This window comes from Podarcis tiliguerta (assembly GCF_965153285.1).
Source record: "Podarcis tiliguerta genome assembly, chromosome: 1".
NCBI lineage: Eukaryota > Metazoa > Chordata > Lepidosauria > Squamata > Lacertidae > Podarcis > Podarcis tiliguerta.
In genome coordinates this window covers 61805203-61825106 of record NC_139534.1, presented here as the reverse complement: position 1 = coordinate 61825106, position 19904 = coordinate 61805203, and the positions used below count along the sequence as shown (strand labels likewise).

General features: G+C 42.3%; 1 protein-coding gene across 18 annotated transcripts in view; it reads right to left on the bottom strand.

Moving 5' to 3' along the window:
• Positions 1-19904, bottom strand: part of BRSK2 (BR serine/threonine kinase 2) — a 380957-nt gene that overhangs the window by 90597 nt on the left and 270456 nt on the right. For all 18 annotated transcript variants that reach the window (XM_083424840.1, XM_083424835.1, XM_083424845.1 and 15 more), the window contains exons 4-5: positions 11062-11202; positions 638-754 (exon numbers count right to left, since the gene is read on the bottom strand). In XM_083424840.1, coding sequence (XP_083280966.1) covers positions 638-754; positions 11062-11202 — 258 coding nt within the window. The remainder of the gene's footprint in view (positions 1-637; positions 755-11061; positions 11203-19904) is intronic.

The following is a 19904-nucleotide window of genomic DNA, read 5'->3' as shown; positions in this document are numbered from 1 at the left end:
ATGCCACTCTCTCCCACTGTGAGTGGAACAGCGTGTGGAAGCCATCTCACAAAAATTCGAAAGAAATCTCTCCAGGACTTTTGCATTAAAAACCTCAGATTCCAAGCCTGGAAGCTTGATGCTTATTGTTTTAAGTTAACAAAAAGCAGTGCGGGGAAGGGATGTTTTGTTACAGGTGATTGAGGTTATCAGTATCCCACCTCTTAACAGTCCAAGCTGTTTCTTGTCAAGATGAGATGTGGTTTTCATTTCTGTTAGGAAAATTAACCTCTGTGTTGCACTAGGAAGTACATACTGGAGACTTGCGTTTGTGCAGACAATGTACCCTGGCACTGCTGAACTACCAGGAGCCCATCTACATCCTGCCCCCCCCCCAATACTGCAGAGTCTTCTTAAGATGGGAAGGGATGAATATAGCATAAGATAAGTCCTGCTGGATAAGACCAAAGGTCCACATAGACTAGGGTCCTGTTTCCCACAGCAACAACCCACTTGCCTCTGGGCAGCCCACCAACAGCACAGGAGGGCATAGCCCCCTTCCATGCCACCTCTGAACCTGGAATTCTGATTTGGTCATCAGGACTAGTAGTCACTGACTGGCTAGCCACCTCTGCTTTATGGCCTCATTGCAACTTACCCACAACTTGTTTCAAGCAAACTGTCGCCGACTTGCAGTGACGCCATCCCAAAGTCTGCTATCCGGATGTTATTCTTTTCATCCAGCAATAGGTTTTCTGGTTTTAAATCCCTGTGGCTGTGAAGAGAGGAGCAGGTCATGGGTTAAGACAGAGAGCAGTCCCTACTCCTCAGGCAAAAGCCACCTGGCAAAATATGAGGCTCATTTGCTCTGTAATTGCTTCCAATTGATCTCATTGGCTTGGGAGAAAACAAGACTCAAGCGTTACTTCCTGCCACACTTCTCTCTATTTTATTAAAAAGAAAAGAAAAGAAATTGGGGTGGGAAGATAATACTTTTGAAAAGAGTTATGTGATTGGGATAGATATCCTCTTGGAGTACTTTCCCATCCTGTGATTCACAATTGTAAGACTGTACAGGAGAGGGGTTAATGGAACCTGTAGGTTTGCTGAGGATTTTCTCAATGGTCCTGGAAGAGTAGCCAAGAACGTACCCTTTCTTAAGGAGACTGACCCAAACTCCTGGGCTCTTCTGAAAGGAGAGACCTCCATTGGGAATAAAGGCTTAGGTTCTCTCTAGAAGATTTTGGGATGTCTGCTCTGAGCCTCCACCTATGCTCCACCTGGTACATGTGTATGTAAGTGCAGATATTTCAAAATGCCAGTAAGTCTCCCTTGACATCATTCCAAAGGAAACCAAACCTGGGCAGCACTGGACACCAAGAGTTCTCTCCATTTGTTGAAGCGGGGAGTGCAAATCAAATCAAAAGTAGCATTTCAGGATGTTGATGGATTTGGCTTGTTTATAACAGCGACCAGATGATGACAGCATGATCTATGCCCGCTCTAGCTGATGAAAAGAAAACGAGGAAGATTGCTACCATTATCAGTGCCCCTTCCAACACCACCCATCTCAAATAGACAATCACTCAGCTCCTTGGTGCTGACTATCCACTATGAGCGCTATTCCCAGCTTTTCTTTTCAGGGAATGATAGTTGAGTGGCTGGTCAGTCTGCAGCTCCAGGATCAGCTGGATGTTGCCTTTCTCACTTTGACCTTAAAGGCTTGCCTAAACTTCCATTTCTCTTGCTGCACCCCAGAGGAAACCTACTCCTTACTGCTGAATCGGAGCAAACGTCAATTGGGTTTTCTGCAGGCTGATATTTGCTCAAATTCAGCAGTAAAGAGAGAGTTTACCCAGGGAAAGCGGCAGGGCAAATGGAAAACTGCTTGGACCCATACCTAGAAGGCACAGGTCAAGTGAAAAACTCTCAGACCCATGCATTCTAGGCAGGGGGGAAAATCAAAGTGTGGACGAGCTCTGAGCTTGCTGGTCATGAGTTCACTCATAGTAACTGCATCCCATTGCTCCTGGCAGGACATCTAGCAGCCTTTGATAACTTTGACTACTAGGGTTCTTGAGGTTGGGACCCAATAGGTTGTCATAGAACACTGACCCCACTCTTTCCAGGTAGGAGGATTATTATAAAGAGTATGACTGACTTGAAATTATTTATTTGACTTTTGGTTTGGAATAGTCAAAACACACTTCAACTTTTCAAGGTGGTTTCCACAGTAGGCTCAGTACCAACACCCCTTTTTGTCGTAAGTCCTGAACATATGGGAGTGAGCTGTGAAAAAGTCCTAGTGATTTTTTTAAAGTCTACAGGGAGCTTCGCAGTGCCTGAGCTAGCCCATCCCAGTTCGATGAAACTGCACATTTGGACATGAAAATAGAAGCTTAACAAAAATGTAGCTCAGAATAATGAGCAGTTGCTAGTCATCCCTTGATAACATCCCTGCAAGGTTCCAGAGTGTTTGACTCATCCTCTCAGGGTGAAATTTATATCAGTCTAGATAGCAACACTGCCTTCTAAAAAATAAGCTTGTTTATTGTTTTTTTCTGCATTATGGAAATTATTGGGGTGAAAAAGACTATTTAATGAATTTGTGAACATTAAGAAAAAAAGAACTTAAAACCAGTGGTGTATAACCGTTAGAAGTTACATTTCCTCAGAGGTAATCCTTTGGTGGGCAGAGCCAGAGCCAGTGACCATCAGAGCCCTGGTCCCTTGCCCCCCTAAAATATTTAGGGGGAATGGGCCTGCCCAATATTTTCTGCAAGTTGGCATCTCCCTCCCTCTCTTGGGCAGCCACCTCCTCCGCAGCCGGGTGCCACCCTCTTTTCCTGGCTTGTCTCACAGCTTTCAGTGCCATTTCCAAGCAGGGCAGCTGAGGAAGGGCAGGCAGGCCAGCAGGAGAGGCGAGCGGGTGGGGATGGGGGCTAGTGGACAGAAACTTCTTGCATGGGGGCAGGGCATGAGAGGCAAGCAGGTGGGAGGAAGGGGAGGTCTGGGCCCAGTTGCACACGGCAGAGGAAGGTGCGCTCCACAGAAGTGCGGGGATGCAGGGAGAAGTGCTGAGGGCTGCATAAAATGATGGAGGGGTTCCATATGGCTTCCCTACCTGTGCTAGGATCATAAGAAGAGCCTCTTGGAGCATGTCAGTGGCCCATCTAGTCCAGCAGCCTGTTTTCACAGTGGCCGACCAGATGCCTGTGGGAAGCACCCAGGCAGGGCCTGAGTGCAACAGTACTCTGCCCACCTGTGATTCCCAGAAACTGGTATTCAGAGGCTTCAAAGCCTTACTTTTGGGAAAGGGGGAGCAGATATTGAAGATCACAAGGGCATATCATGTGACAAGCATGATGTCAGATTTATGGTTTTTCTGTGCACATACATTTCTGTAGTGAGGAATGTTTGGAGCAATTTTCAGTCAAGTAACAATACACAGTACTGATTTTCATATATTGTCACAGTAGACGGCACAGCTCAAATATGTTCTGCTGATGCCTCAGATAATCATTTACCCATGACAAACAAGGAATGTGGACATGTGCTAAGGTAAGTTCAGCTCAAAGCAGAACTATTATTATTATATATAAAACATCTGCATTGTCCCCCAGTCTCCATTTGCTAAAAACCAACATAAAAGGCAGAGAGATTAGTGGAGCAATGGATGTTAGATGCAATTTCTTTAAGAGACCAACAGCCTGGATGATCTAATTAATATGGAAAAAGAACCCCCTTGTGCTAAAGTGAAAGAAAACAAAAGCAAAACCCCACAACATGTGCTAATTGCTCAGCATTTAATGGAACATTGCAGGGTAAATAAACTTCATTTGGTTCCTTTCCAGCTGATCTCTCTGGTTCCATGTCTTACATGATAGGTGTCACCTCCTCGGTCTGTAGGTGAAAGAGGACACAATACCCTTTCATTGTTCTACAGACTGAAATGCCCCTGGGGCTTTCTACACATTGGCTGGAAAGGAGGATTAAATAAGGCAGTGGCTTTGGTGAACGAGTGAGGGAAAGTGCTTCACACAGAGCCACATATGCCAACAGGGAAGATGAAAGAAGAAGAACTGTGCAGTACACGGCATATCAGAAATATTGTTCCAGACCCATTTAGAATGGCAGCTAACAAAGGCTACAGCCCTTCTGAAGATAGTAGATTTGCAGATCCTTCTTGAAGCATGGTTCCTAAAAGGATATTTCTGTAAGTATGTGCGTATGGAGTGCATATATGTGTTTGGGGAGGGGGAAGCAAAAAACTCCCTGATCATGAAATCTTAAGGCATAGTCCAGAAAGTGGAGGCTTTTTCCTGCATTGCAAACATCACAGTATATAATCAAATTGCACAAATGGATCCATGAGTACTCCTGCAATATGATACAAAGTTTGATTTTATTTTGAATCAGACTAATGGTCCATCTATCCTACCCCTGTCAACCTTGACCAGAAGCCTCCTTTAATTATCTCTCCAAGAAGTCAGGCAGAAGTCTTAAAAGGAACATAGGAATCACAGAATCCTAGAATTACAGAGTTTGAAGGGACCACAAGGGTCATCTAGTCCAACCCTCTGCAATGCAGGAATCCTCTTGCCTAATGCAGGGCTCGAACCCATGACCCGGAGATAGATGTTTTAGTGCGGCAGTACCTACACTTTGGAACTCCTTGTCTGTTGACACCAGGCAAGTGCCTTCCCTGTACTCCTTTGAGCACCTGCTTAAAACATTTTTGTTTAGGTAGGTCTATCCAGACACATAGATGTTGATGTGCTTTAATCTTTTACAGTTCACTTTAATTATCTTTTAAATGTTTTAAATTACTTGTTTTTAACTGGGGGGTTTTCTGATAATTTTAAGATTTCTTGTAAACCATTCAGGGGAATTAATACAATAAAAATAAATAAAGATAACAAAAAAAAGACGTTTTCTGCTTCCATTGCCTGCTTCCCTAGCCTACTGATCTGTAATGTTCTGAGCAGATGATGTGGTCTCAATGAGAGAAACCACCTTGCAGTGGTAGTCAATTGATAAATGTCTGTACAATGTTGGAAGGGGTGTGTGGAGCCAAGCGCCTTGTGTTGCATGGAGACTGGCCTTTGCTCCATGTAGTGGAACTGCCTTACGTCTGTTTCTAAATGATGCTTAACATTTTGTGAACATCTCAGGCTCTTTGACTCAAAAGTCTGAATTCTCTTTTAATAAAAGGTATGTGCGTACGCAGTGGCATTTTACAACAAGTTACAGCTTGCAGAATCAAAAGCAGCTTTTTTCGTTTCGCTACTGTAGTACCCTGGCTTCTAAATCAGTCCCCTCCTTTTAGTGCGAAGGATGCAAACAAAGCTTTTATTCCTTTTTCGTTTGCCCCCACATGAACACATACACAAAGATTACTACGAGTCCTGCCTGTATATCTCAGCAGACATGGCCTCAGGCGATGGAAAGGGAAGAGGCTCAAGTAATTGTCATTTATCAATATTCATGCAAAATCCTGTATCACCCTCTCCAAGTGCTCCCCCCTAATAACCTCTCATAACCCAAATAAAAATAAGATGAAAACAGAATCCTGCGACTCATTACCAGAGGGAAATTCCTCTCAATGTTTTCCCTCCCCTATGGAATAATTGGCATTATTTATTACCACTGAAGCCTAATCAGGTTTGCCATGGGGCCTTTCCTGTAATCATACTTTTATTTGTCAGCACTGCAAAACCAGAAGGGAAAAGCCAACACACTCACACAAACAGAAGCTGGACCAATTGCTGTGCTGCTTGATGATGTCACAGCCAGCCAATCCTGACTCCTTTAGCTGTTCTCCCTGCTCTTCCATGCAGACTCCTCTTAGTGCTGTGTGGAGTTTTTACTTCTTTTCTCACAAGAGGGAATGCCTTCAGAGGAAATCTAAAACTGGGGCTCCTCCTCCCTCACAGAGCTCCCTCAGGCTCTCAAACACCATTCCCTGTCAGCTCAGCTACCTGATGCAAAGGAAACTAAAAGAGCTCTGGCCTCTCCCCGCCATTGACTCACCTAATGGGATGCTTATCTCCCAAGGCTGGGCAGTGTTTTTAAAACAAGATGCTGATCCAATGTGCCAGGAAGAATATGGTTTTCCAGGTGAACAACCAATGTTGGATATGTATGTGCATTGTTCCTTTAAATGCATTCATTTCAAAGTAATTTGGGCCAGTGCTTGAATGACAGACCAGCACTGGGTTGTCAGCTTTTATCCGCTTACTGGGAACGTTGTCACTATCTTAATATATATTTGCAAGTTAACATGCACGATGCAAAACTGGACGTGCCTATTTTTTACCTCTGGGTGCTTCGAAGTCTTGGGCAACCATCCTGTGGCAAGGCAATAAATCACAGGAGTAGAGTCACTTTGGGCCTCATTTGCTGTGCTTTCTGTAGTGAGGGAGGCCTTGCTTGGGAATTACAGGCAGTTCTCTCACCCTTGTAACCCACGAATTGCTCTCTTGGCAAGCTGATCCAAAGATAGAGGATATTCCTGTTAGCCCCAGATTTGACCTCTCAAGTCTGCTGGTCAAGCCATTTCCCTAAGGATCCCCCATGTTCAAATAACTGCACATGAACACAGCAGCTGAAGATGAAAGCGCACCAGGCACCCTAATGTTACAAGCTGCAACTAATGCTACAAGACTGCAATGTTACAAGCTTTCCCAGACAGTGGGGAAATGTTTTAGCCTCGATACCCAAGGTGTCACTGGATTTGAAATGAAGACTTCTTCAACATAAAATAATATTTTGAGTTTATGGGACTCCTTTTTAAAAAAGGGTTAGCTAAGATAGCTCAGTGTTGGAGATGTGGCAAGGACAATGCCTCCCTGAAACATATGTTTGTACAGTGTTCTATACTTTTTATGTTTTGTGAGAAGGTGCTGGATTGTGTAACAATGACTGTGCAGGAAAAGTCAAATCTTTCAGGGAAAAATATTCTATTGAACTATATACCTGCAGTGTGGAAATTATCAACGGGACAACGAAAATGGACTTTGCGTGCCCTAATGGCGGCCAAGAGACTGATACGGATGAACTAGAAAAATATAGATATGATCCACTTTAATCAATGGATTGATGATATGACATCACTCACAACCTATGAACAGAATGCTTACAGGTGCAGACTTTGCTTGGATAAGTATGATAATATTTGGAAGGGCTTTATACAAAATGTAATAGGCTATTAACATTAATATATGTATTAGGATAGCAACACTTACCAATTTTATATAAGAATATATGTGTGTGTGTGTGTGTGTGTGTGTCTTTGTTGTTGTTGCCCCCTCACTTTTCCTTATTTTTTCTGTATCACTTTATTTCTTTTAATTGAAATCACTTCAATACAATATAAATATTATTTTTAAAAAATCAGGAGTGGGCAAATAACTTCTTGTTTCAGGAAGCTTTTGGTTATCATCATTATGCTGATCCTACTGATTTCTGATGTTGCTGGTATAATTTTTTTTAATTGAAAGAATAAGCTCACTTGGAGGAAAGTCAGAAAACTCTTTAAAAACGAAACAAAAATCTTTGCATTGACCCAAACCATGAGTGGATGAGCTTTTCATTCAGAGACTGTTTTGCCAATTTAACATTGGCCAGTGGGGTGTGACCAAGAGAACACAGTCTGCAAGTGCTCTCTCTCTCTCTCTCCTGCACACACATTAAATTTGTCCCACTGTTAGCTTTGATCAGATTTTTGAAGCAGTACAGACCCCTGCTAACTTTGTTCACCAGCAGCAGAAATTTCAGCATGGCCATGACTGGACAACCAAGCAGAGTAGAAGATTTGTAATCTTGTCAGCCCCTGACTGGCATTTAAAACCACAAATTATAATGCCCCTCTCCCAAACTAATCCATGCTCCCTGCCACCCAAACTGCCTGTTTCCAGTTTTTCATTATGAAGTGTCATAAGCAGCACCATCCTGGGAACTGCAAGGCTCTCACAAAATGACCATACCAGGTGACAGAGTAACAAAAATAGTTAAGGTTGTAACAAAAAGAGCTTTCCCTCACCAACCAATGACTGCAAGACAGAATCTATTTCCTTGAAATCTGCTCCAATCAGACTTAAGAGTTGACAGGAAAGTACAGGAAAGTATCCTAGGAGTGGATGGCAATTTTCCAGCTCAGCTTCTGTGGCAGGGTACAGGTGACTAGATTGTTCAACCTGTAATTGGGTTCACATCCATGTTCAGTCCTGTTCTGACTAAATGGCTTGGGCAAGTTACTGGCCCTCAGTCTCAACCTGCATAAAACAACTCAGTCTAGAACAATGGTAAAACAGAACAAGACCATATGAGGACATGGCTAGAATATTTTTCTGTTCAAAACTGGAAGGAGGGTGGAGAGTGGAGAGTGCTGGCCTGGGCCATAGGGCAAGTTGACTTAGATCTCCAAGGTCAAACCCCATTACTTTCAACTCAACTGTACCACCTCTGCCAAGCAACAACTTGAAAAACAACAACAACCCCATGGCTTATTAAACTAAGGCACCTTTGATCATGTAATAACCTGCAGGCCATTTGTTAACCGTGGAACTGTAAGTGTCTGTTGGACTGATGAAGTATCAGTCTAAAGGACTTATGAGTTTGGTCATATAGTTTAATAAGGAAAAATCTCTCGGCCTGATCCAGCGGCTACCAAAGTAAGTGGGACTCTCTCCATTAATTTTAATGAGTTTCAGATTGGACCCTCAAGCTGTTATTGATTTCCGTCAGCTCTCCCTTGTGCTCTGTTGACTGTTATAAACCCATCTGTGCTACTTGCCTATTTTCTCTGGACTTGGCATTCAATCTACCCCATAACCTGTCACCACTCTTTTCTGTGAGCTAGTCTACGCTTGTAGTTTAGTGCAACCCAAAGCTTGTGTGGTGTGGATTCACAATGCATGCAACACCTCTAGACTGTCCTTGTTGCTTTTTAAGAAGCAAACCCTGTGCCCCGAAATCAATAAGATATTCTTTATCAGAAAAGGTCTGCCCCTCCTATGCTACCTCTGCACATGACTCGCTTGCCTGAAACACCCCCAAAATGCCCTTTTACTCTCCCTCTCCCCAATCTCATGGAGGAATGTGCAACTGTACAAAAATCATGCCGTAGCTTTATGCAAATGTGTAAGCAGCCCTGCATCATAACACAAACCTGGAGGAAAATAATTTTGACTGGGCAGACCAAGGCATTGAAGGAAAATGAGCTGAGGACACAGGGACCAAGCAGAAAGGAAAATCATGATAGAAGGGCAGCTTTTCTGTCATCACTCACTTACGTATCTTAAGCTTGGGTGAAAATCACTCTATTTCAAAGTGGTACAGTTTAAACACAAACACAACTTCCAGATATACATCAAAAGCTGCACTCAGATCCTTTTCTTCCTCAGCCCACCCTACATGCAGATGTTGCAGCTCAGCTACAGATTAGTGTTGCAATCCAGTGCACATTTTGGTGTAAGCTGAACTACAATATTTGCTTCTGAATAACGATGGACAAGGTTGTGCTGCACATCAACTCAACAATAATCTGTACAAGCTTTACATTCTACCTATGCTTTATTTCCTTTCCCTGTCAAAAGAAAGATGCAGCCCGTCTATATAGAAGTCTGCCTTTAAGACAGTGAGGCTCCCCTTTTTGTTATGGGTATATCAGGACTGTAGTCATTCAAGGAGTGTCTTTATAATCATTGCACATTTATTACAAGGCATCAGCAGTGGTTATGCAATGCACACTCTTCATCTTGCTGTAGACTTTACCCTATCAGATTTAAGGATTTTAATGCCATCTGTACTGAGAAAGAGCCTTACATCCATTATGTAAATCACCGTTCACAGCCAATCAAATCTTAGGAAACAACATTACTGAGAAATAAATGTATGGTTATGGGTCAGTAGCTGAACAGAAACTTTGCATTCCAATTGGTGGCAAAAACTCAATTTCAGTGTAATTTAAAAATTACTCAAACTTGTTAAAGCCCTAAGTGGAAACTGGTTCAATTTAAAACATGGCCTGCAAGTTAACAGGTTAAACCACACTCAACAATTAAATCATCCAAGTGGGTATCAATAACAGACTGATAAAAGAAAATTACTCCCTACTGGAAAAGAAATTAAAGGGAATAGTGAATCGAATGCCCAGAAGGGGTCTAGGCAAGGCTGCCAAACACCAGAAGGTTTTCTATAACCCAAGGATGCCATAAAATGAGTTTGTTGAATTGGTAATTGTCCCAGGTTTCTTCAGGGAGAGGGCGCAATATGACACATATTATTCTTATTTATTGGCAAATGCCCCCAAGATCCTTATAAATTAAGCTGCCGATTCCACTGGGCTTTGGTTTTTCCCAGTTAAAGTGTTCACTGTAAATGAATGTGACAGTAGGTGTCTCCCTGTCTTCAAGCTCACCATGGGGAAAAAAGGTTTAATCAGATATGAGCCACTCATCATACTGCATATTACTGAACGCGACCAAAGAAAGGCCATGGACAGCCTTCAGTGAAAGCACGTGTGTTATCAGCGTATCTAGACAGTAATAGGGGCTGGCAGCTGCATGCACACAGTACAGGAGATTCCAAGCCTTACCAGTGACTAGCTAATGGCTTGTAAAAAGCCAAAGAGCTTTCAATGACCTAGAGGCTGATCTGCTATATAATCTTATGCCATAAATATCTTATATTATGCCATAAATATCATATAATATTATCATTCCCTTTAACAGTGAACTCAGGTGGTTGAGCACTGAAAAGATTGGAACCAAAACAGGCCCACTGAGAACAAGAGGAGGGTATTACCATGACGGACAAGTTTGGTGGTATGCAGAAGTAAAGCAAAAGTTTAAAACACCCTCCCAAAGAAGGATCTGCCCTGCAAAACAGCACCATGAGAATGTTGAGTGGCCTTAAGGAGCCACAGAGCTTTGAGTGTCTGCTTATAGCACCCTGGAGGAGGACATAAGAGTGTTGGCTCCTTGATCAGAAGCAATACTATTGCTGGGTAAGGATACACTGCCACCTTTTGTTGAAGGTACCATTTGTATGCCATGTACCTTATGCAGCTTTACTCACCAGATTGAATGACTATGACAGAAGTCTAAAGCGGAGATGATTTGTCTGAAAAACTTCCTGGCTTCTTTTGGCGTTAATCTTCCTTTCTTTACAAGATAGTCAAAGAGCTCTCCACCAGACACATGTTCTAGCACCAAATATCTAAAACAAGACAGGAAAAATATATTTGTTTATATGCGATCAAGCAGATGTTTTAAACATACACGCATAAATGTCTGCATAATAACCAATAGGCAACTTTCTCTATAATAATATAATAACCAATAGGCAGCAAAGTATAATGCATAATAACCAATAGGCAGCAAAGTGTTTTTAGCTGCAAGTGAATGTCTGGAGTTCTTAGATATCTCTTGGAATATAGGCTTTAAAACAACAAGAACAGATGACTTCATTGCTCCCAGGATCCTTTTTAATTGATCTCCATTGCTTAAAGATACATTCTGCCTAAAAAAACCATGGATAGTGATCTACCTATCGTGCAGGTATGTACGGTAACTAAACAGTTCTGCTAGAGCAATGACTTTTAGGTACACAGTGGAACTTTGCTGCCTTCTCTTCTCTCTGCCTGCCTCTATACATGCCCAGTACATCTGCCCTGGAGCATTGGGGGAACCCCCATAACTGATTTAGGGGACACATGAGAAAAGGAGAGGGTCTGGAATTTCCATTACACAGCTAAAACTCTTTGCACAAGCGAAACAATTTAACCGGATACTGCCCAATATCTTCTAAAATAACACTGCTGGAATTAATATCAATGCACATTTAAACTCCATATTCAGTGACATGAAGTTCCGATTTGCAACCACATTAGCAGTAAAATTGTTTGCAGACTAAAAAATGATAATGTGACAGCAAATTTCCAACTTTCAGACTTAGAAGTAGGTGACTAAGAAAACATTTGCAGTTATTTTGTTTTGTTTTGAGGTGCTCTGAAAAACATTGATTCTTCTGTAAATTTAGTCCCATCAAAACTGACTTACACAAGAGGCAATTAAGGAAAAGAATAAAGAATTACCAGGATGTTTTTAATATTTGGTGACTGCAAGATTATTATATACAATGTACCATATATACAGATTGTTTTGCTTTTTAATTTTTGAGATTTTCATTTATAAGCCACTAGAGTGTGATTTTTGGGACACGGGTGGCGCTGTGGGTAAAAGCCTCAGCGCCCAGGGCTTGCCGATCAAAAGGTCGGCGGTTCGAATCCCCGCGGCGGGGTGCGCTCCCATTGCTCGGTCCCAGCGCCTGCCAACCTAGCAGTTCGAAAGCACCTCCAGGTGCAAGTAGATAAATAGGGACCGCTTACTGGCGGGAAGGTAAACGGTGTTTCCGTGTGCTGCGCTGGCTCGCCAGAGCAGCGATGTCACGCTGGCCACGTGACCCGGAAGTGTCTCCGGACAGCGCCGGCCCCCGGCCTCTTGAGTGAGATGGGTGCACAACCCCAGAGTCTGTCAAGACTGGCCCGTACGGGCAGGGGTACCTTTACCTTTACCTTTACCTTTACCTTAGAGTGTGATTTTATCATTGAGAGGCAGGATAAAAATATCCAAATATAGAAAGTAGAAATAAATGATTAGATGCAAAATTATCATATGGAAGACAAAGTTCACGAGTGAAGAACAACAAAAGTATCGGGATTGTTCTGACTCAAAAAAATTAATAAGTAATGTAGGAGTTAAAGCATGGTAGAAAATCACTTCTTTTCATGAAATATGGAATGAAGAAGAATCAGGTAAAAGCAAATAATGGAAACTCTTGTGCACTGTCATCCATTGCATATTTACTTATATCCAATCAAACTTACTCTGAAATAAAAATGTATAGGGTACCACGGTGTGTGTTGTGATAACAGATGCTTTTTCTTATTGGAAATACCTTCATTTTCGTGTTATTGTATGTAAGTATGGTGATGCATCGCAATCAATTTTTAAAAACAACATTAAAAGGGATAATGGGGCAATTGCTGTTTGATAGAGTTAGATATCTGGTCTGCCAAGCCTAGTACTTTCTGCTCTGCTAGCAGCTCCCCAGTGTCTGCTATCTTCTGACTACAGATGCTGGAGATCACACCAGGGACCTTATGCATGGTCTAACCTCTAAATTATTCACTTAATTTTAGAACCATCTTTCAGGAAAACACCAAACTGTGATAGATATCAAGAGTGTGTCTCTATCTGCTTAAAGGAACTATGTGATCAGTTTCCCTCACAATCAGATATTGTGAAACCAAAGGTTTGCTATGTGAAGCTAAACCAAGACAGTAGTCCCCACTAGTCAAGTGGGGCTTAGATACAAGTGGTGCCAAACCGTTCCCAGATTCCCATGCTGTCATCATGGGAAAGAATTCCTGTCCTGGGTGCACACTACGCAGAAGTGACCCCGGGATCTTTAGTTATAACCCTTTTTAATAGCATCTATGGTATAAGATGGGCCTAGAATGCCATGCTTGGACAATGTGGTGTTTGATTCATTTTTCTGCTATGAAACTCTGTAGGGAACAGGTTATTGTCCAAGTCTGGATCTAGTGACATCTGGCAAATCTAGTGGTACGTCCAAAATTAGCTTTCTAATTAGGGACTTGGATAACTCATTCCTTCTGCTGTGGACAGCTAATGTTTTGGACAGGGTAAAGCCGTAGGACAAAACTGTATGTAGCTTAAGGTATAATACTAATTTAGATACAACACCATTCATTTATAAAGATGTGCAGACATGCAGACAGATGCCCTCCATTACACAGACTTCAAATGCCCAAGTTCAGAAAATTACAAGTCTAGCATTTTTCTCACCCACAGTAGGAACAGCACAGCAAATTTATTTATTTATCAACTTTCACTTATTAAAAATGCCTCAGTATGCAGCATCAACGTCTTGAATGAAAAGTAAAACAAACTGAGGGGCAGAGATAATTCAGAGGGTTATTTATTTTTGTTCACCACCCAGAAGCGTCAGAGACAGTAATGGAAACAAATGGAGTAAGACATTTTAAAAAGATTGGTGCTCTTGTCTCGTCAGGGGAAGCAAGAGGAGCACAGAGACAATGTATTCTGTGCTAACAGCTCTGCTAACATGAGGAGAGTGGCAGACGTGTTTGTTAAGCAATGCTCAAGGTGCAAGAGCTGATACACAGAGGAGGTTTTCTGTGTAATGCAACATCTCAAATACTCCGGTCCTAAATTACTAGTGCACCAGAGACACTAACAGAAGCTATTCCTTCGCATTCAATCAATTCCCTTCAAGATTGCCTCCACCAGATGGCTTTGATTAAACAGCCTTACTTTAGTACCCAACTCCTGCTCCATGCTCTTGGATTGAATTAAACTCAATCCAACCCTGGAATGGGAATATAAACATATTTACCAAATACTTCTAACTAGAGCTATTAACTACAAGTTTATTATTGTGAACCTAGAAGCTTTCGCAGAGATTGCATGTGCACACATATTTTGATTATCCATTTTACAGATCAGTTCTCAAAGGTGGGAGGTTCCTGCTGGGATTTAGAATCAATTGCCAACATGGCTAATTTTGATTTCCCCCTGCTTTAAGGATTATTCAGTACCCTTACTAATCTCATAGACATTTCTTTGCTGGTCCATCTATCTGTGGGCATTTTTATGTGGAAGTAAGTCCTACCATATTCAATAGGATTGCAGCTGCAAATACCTTCCCAGTCAGTATTACATAGACAGATGTTTTTGACTGAAACTAGAGGGGCAGAAATTAGATAATACGGTTGGTCCACATGACTCAGCTTTCCATCTTTTGGGGGAAGGAACTGTGTGTTTCCAGATTTGGAATGGAAGACGACTATCAATTACCATATTTTTTGCTCTATAAGACTCACTTTTTCCCTCCTAAAAAGTAAGGGGGGATGCGTGTGCGTCTTATGCAGCGAATGCAGGCTGCACAGCTATCCTAGAAGCCAGAACAGCAAAAGGGATTGCTGCTTTCGCTGCGCAGCGATCCCTCTTGCTGTTCTGGCTTCTGGGATTCAGAATATTATTTTTCTTGTTTTCCTCCTCCAAAAACTAGGTGTGTCTTATGGTCTGGTGCGTCTTATAGAGTGAAAAATATGGGTATGTCCACATTTGTTATATTTTAGGCCTTTTCTGCAGTTTCTTGCACATTAAAACATATCCTGATTACTCACTGTATTTAGGAGCTTGGAAAACAGGTCTCCTGCATCTGAGTCACTGAACAGAAAATAATATGTTTGTCATTTTGGGGTCAACTTGTTCATCCATGTGCAACACATGGAAGGTGACAAATGGGGTGCTGGGCAGGATCTCATATGGTTTCTATCACTAATAGAGGTGCCAACCTTTGTCCAAAATGGTCGCCCCTCTCACCCCCCCCCCAAAAAAAAATCCATTGCAGGCTGTGTGAAGTTCTACACTGCTCTCATGACCCCAGAAATGTTCCTGGCAAGTGGCAACGGAAGTCAGCACACAGGTGATAGCCCTTTCCCACCAGGGTAGTGGCTGAAAGAAAGCAAATGCCGGCCACAGGAAGCTCAGACTCAGTGGTGGAGCCAGAACACTAATGAGATGGGGTGAAGCACCCACTTTAGAAACTGGTGAAAGGGGGGCATTCCAGTGGCCGCAGGAGGATCGGGGCAGGGAGCAACACATTGCCATTTTTCCTCAGGTGGCTAAACGGGACACACTGCCCCTGCTCAGTGGTGCTCATCAACAGCTAGTTGCTTCCTTCCCTAAGTCCAAAGTGCTGACAAAAGAGTTAAAAAGAAGTTGAAGTAAGAAAGGAGGTTATGAGATGAAGAGAAAGAGGGTGGGTGGAAAAAACTGAGGGGTATATGGGAGGGAGCACAAGCAGAAGATAGGGAGAACAAGAAGCAGCAAAGGAAAGAGTTCTGTTTGTCCCACTTTGGTTTTGCAATTCCTTGTGACTTTCCTGTAGTTATTTCTATTATGTTATTTGGGGTGGGCTTAGACGAGCAAAATGCATTATAATGAGGGCTCAAAGCAGCACTTTTTTTCTGGAAAAAAGTGCTGGTACTCAACAACAAGCAGGGGGAGGGCCCAGCGCATGGGGGAGGGGGTGGCCTGACACCAAGACTGGGTGGTGGGAGTGGGTTAGCTGCTTGATCCTCCCTTGCCTATCCACCCACCTGCCGCCCAGGTGAAGAGGCCTCCTCGCCCAGCTTTCGGAAGGAGGCAGCAGGACTCCAGGACCTTTCAGAGCATTGCACCTCCTTCTCTAAGCTGGGCAAATGTTTTCCAGGCTTAGAGAAGGAGCCATGATGCTCTGACGGGATCCAAAAGGTCTCCCACCTCCTCCCCCTCAAAAGGGGGTACACATACCATTGTGTACCACCAGGAAAAAAAGTGCACTGGCTTAAAGCACCAAAAGACCAAGTTATGTCTCTGGGCCCTCACTGAAAGGCAAACGATAGGGTTGGAAGGGAGAGATAAAGCTGCATGAGGGAAAACTTTGGAGATTAAAGGGAATGCGATTCAACTGTTCATGGGGAAATAAACAAAGTGCTCAATATGAAGAATGGTCTTATCCTTCAGAGAAAATTGGAACGATTATATGAACCACCCAAGTGATCCTTCAGCAAAAGGGGGGAAAGTTTTATTTATTTGGTTCTTATTTGCTTTGTTGTTCTCCCATCTGTATCACAGATTCACCTCCTTGCTAATAATAGCTAACAAGCTCCTAACCTCAAATGGCTCCTCTAGGTATCATCACATCAGATAGACTAGCAGCTGTGATAAGCAGCCAGGCTAGATATTCTTTTTCTGAACATACTGAAACTCTGAGCTGATCTTAAAAGACACAGAAAGCTGTAACAGCAGCACTGCGATGGCTAAATTCTCCACTACAGAATTCTCTGGAAACATCAGGAAGAAAGCAAACTCTAGAACTCTAGGTTCCCAAATTCTACAGTTTCCAGAAAATATTTAGCTACCAGCACACAACAGAGTATTCTGTATAAACCCATAGACATACCAGCAAACCTGTATTATTCTCCCTTTCTTGTTTTCTGGGAGATTCAGGAAACCGCCCCCTCTGCCAAAACAAGATGAACCCAATTATTATTGATGTTGTGGCTGCATGGAGAGGGGCCTGATCTGCCTTAGCTTAGAGCTGGTACTGCAAAATATGACGATTTTACGGCCCTCAGCTTCTGCCCTAGCCAGTGCAAATGGCACGGCTTTAGTTACTGCAGGGGGTCTGCCAGCGATAGGATTGCTGCATCAGTTTTCATCTATAAAATGTGAAATAAGTACTATTTCAGCAACTTGGAAATGAACTAAACCAGTAACAATTTAAAATTTTTTATCCTGCCCTCTTATGTGCCAGCACTCAGGGGAGTGCTTAGGTTCAGCATCTTACACTGTTTTGTGGCAAAGCACTGGCCTACTCATTGGGCTGGTTTGCATGCAATGCAAAACAATGGTTTAGCATTGAACAAACGAGCCTCAGTGAGCCTGAACAAAGCCTCAAGTGCCTCACTCTTCTTCGTCCTCCTCCTGTGCAATTTGGATTCATATTTTGGAATTCCTTTGCCCTTTACCCAATTCAAAGATTGTCATTATGAATGAATTAAGAATCAGTTGTTTGAAGTTGGATTGCATATTTTGTTTGAAGTTGGATTGTTTTGCCATTGACCAGAGCTTATTGCCATTGACCAGAGCTTACTTATCTCGGTAGTGGCGCCCTCCCTTTGGAACGCCCTCCCAGCAGATGTCAAAGAGAACAACAACTACCAGACTTTTAGAAGACATCTGAAGGCAGCCCTGTTTAGGGATGCTTTTAATGTTTGATGTATCACAGTATTTTAATATTCTTTTGGAAGCCGCCCAGAGTGGCTGGGGAGGCCCAGCCAGATGGGCGGGGTATAAATAATAACTTATTATTATTATTATTATTATTATTATTATTATTATTATAAAATGTTTCCCTGGTTTATATGTAACAAGCCACAAATCACAGAAAGTGAACCCTGAATCACAATTTATTTCTCCTCCCAGCTGCACAAAAGGAGAAGAGGGGAGTGAGAGCTGTAGCTGGGCTCTCCGAGGCTCATGCACGTAATGATAATTAATCATGGTTTACTGCTACAAGTGAACCAGGCCTCTAGGTCTGTTCCTATGCACCTGAGTTTACGAGCTTATAAATAGTAATTTGCCTGTTTGCCACAGTGAGTAAGAATTTACTAAAGACAACCAGGCTGAGAAGCTCTAGTTAACTTCTTTTTAACCATCAATATGCCCCAAACATCACATATTTATATGAGTAGCTGGGCTGGCTTGTAAACTTTTGTGAGGTGGGGTTGAACTTCTTTTTTGGGGGGGGGAGTTTGGAAAAAGGGATACAAAGATTATTATCTATTATCTTTTTTAAAATCAATACGTTAATCTAAATAAAAACACAAAGAAAAAGGAGAGCAGAGAGAGAAATACAGGATAGAAAGATAGAGAAGGGATAAAGGGGAGAAGAAAAAGGGAAGGGAGGGAGGGAGTTCTGATTCTTCATCTGTACATAAATGCTATTCAACTCAGCCACTCCAATATAACACCCAATAAAACCACTTTCTATAAACCAACCAAACTTTCTATAGACCTTGCCCCAGTGACAGTAGGTGCCTGGGCATGCTGATGTCACTGTGGGGTGTGCCAACATGACGCACACACGCTATGACCTGACGTCAGCACGTCCCTGTGGCATGTGTGCACTGCCAAGTGGAATATTGAGGGTCCCGGACCCTTCATAAAAAATTGTGGGTGCACAGGCACCCTGGGCCCCACATAGACGGCACCTACGGATAATATTGTCTTCAGTCCTCAAACCCAAATGTCATTAGTTCATTTTCTTTTTCACACAAAAAGTCTATGGGAGATTTCCAATTTTTTGTAAATGTTAGCAATGACTTTTCTCTGATTAAACATGTCAGTTTTGCCATCTCAGCTAAGTCCATTGATTTTAACAACTATTCCTCCATTGTTGGTAATGATTAATCTTTCCATCTTTGTGCATATAAAAGTGTCACCATTGTAATCTATGTTGAAACAAAGTTCCATAAGCTTTTTCTAATTGTATATCCATAAGCCCTAGCAGGAAGAGTTCTGCCTTTAGTTGAATATTAACCTTCAAAATTATCCATATCAGTGCGTGTATTTATTTCCGGGGGGGGGGGGGGGTTACATGTCCACCAAGCACAGTAAAATGTCCCTTCATATTCTTTAAATTTCTAGCACATATTTTTATACATTCTAAATAGCTTCTCAGGAATAAAATATCAACGAAACATCATTTTATAAAAGTTTGCTATTAAAGCATAACACAGTGTGTATTTTAACCCTTTGGTCCACATATGCTCCCACTGTTCCATCTGTATTTTATACCCAAAGTTTTTTGCCCATTTAATCATACATTCTTTAACTTGTTCTTCTTGCATTCCAAATTCCAGCAGCAATTTATACATTTTCGCAATAACATGTTCATCATTGTGGTGTGAGGATGAACAAATAAACATCTGGGTGCATTTACCTTGCTAAGTACTAAACCAGAGGGCAGGGGTGTATCAAGTATCCTCTACAGTGTCTAACATCTACATGAAACTGCTGGGTAAGGTCAGCTAGAAATACGGACTGATGCAGCTGTGTACATATAACCTTCCATGGACCAGTGGTGAATAGAGCCAAAACCAAAGGGTGGCAAAGAGAAGATGGGGCATGTCTCTCAGCCTAGCCTACCTCACAGGGTTGTTGTGAGAGGAAGAGAACCATGCACTATTAGCTCCAATGGAAGGCTGCCAACTTGTCACACAAAGGGGAGCTTTTGAGTAGTGGTGGGGGTCACTGATC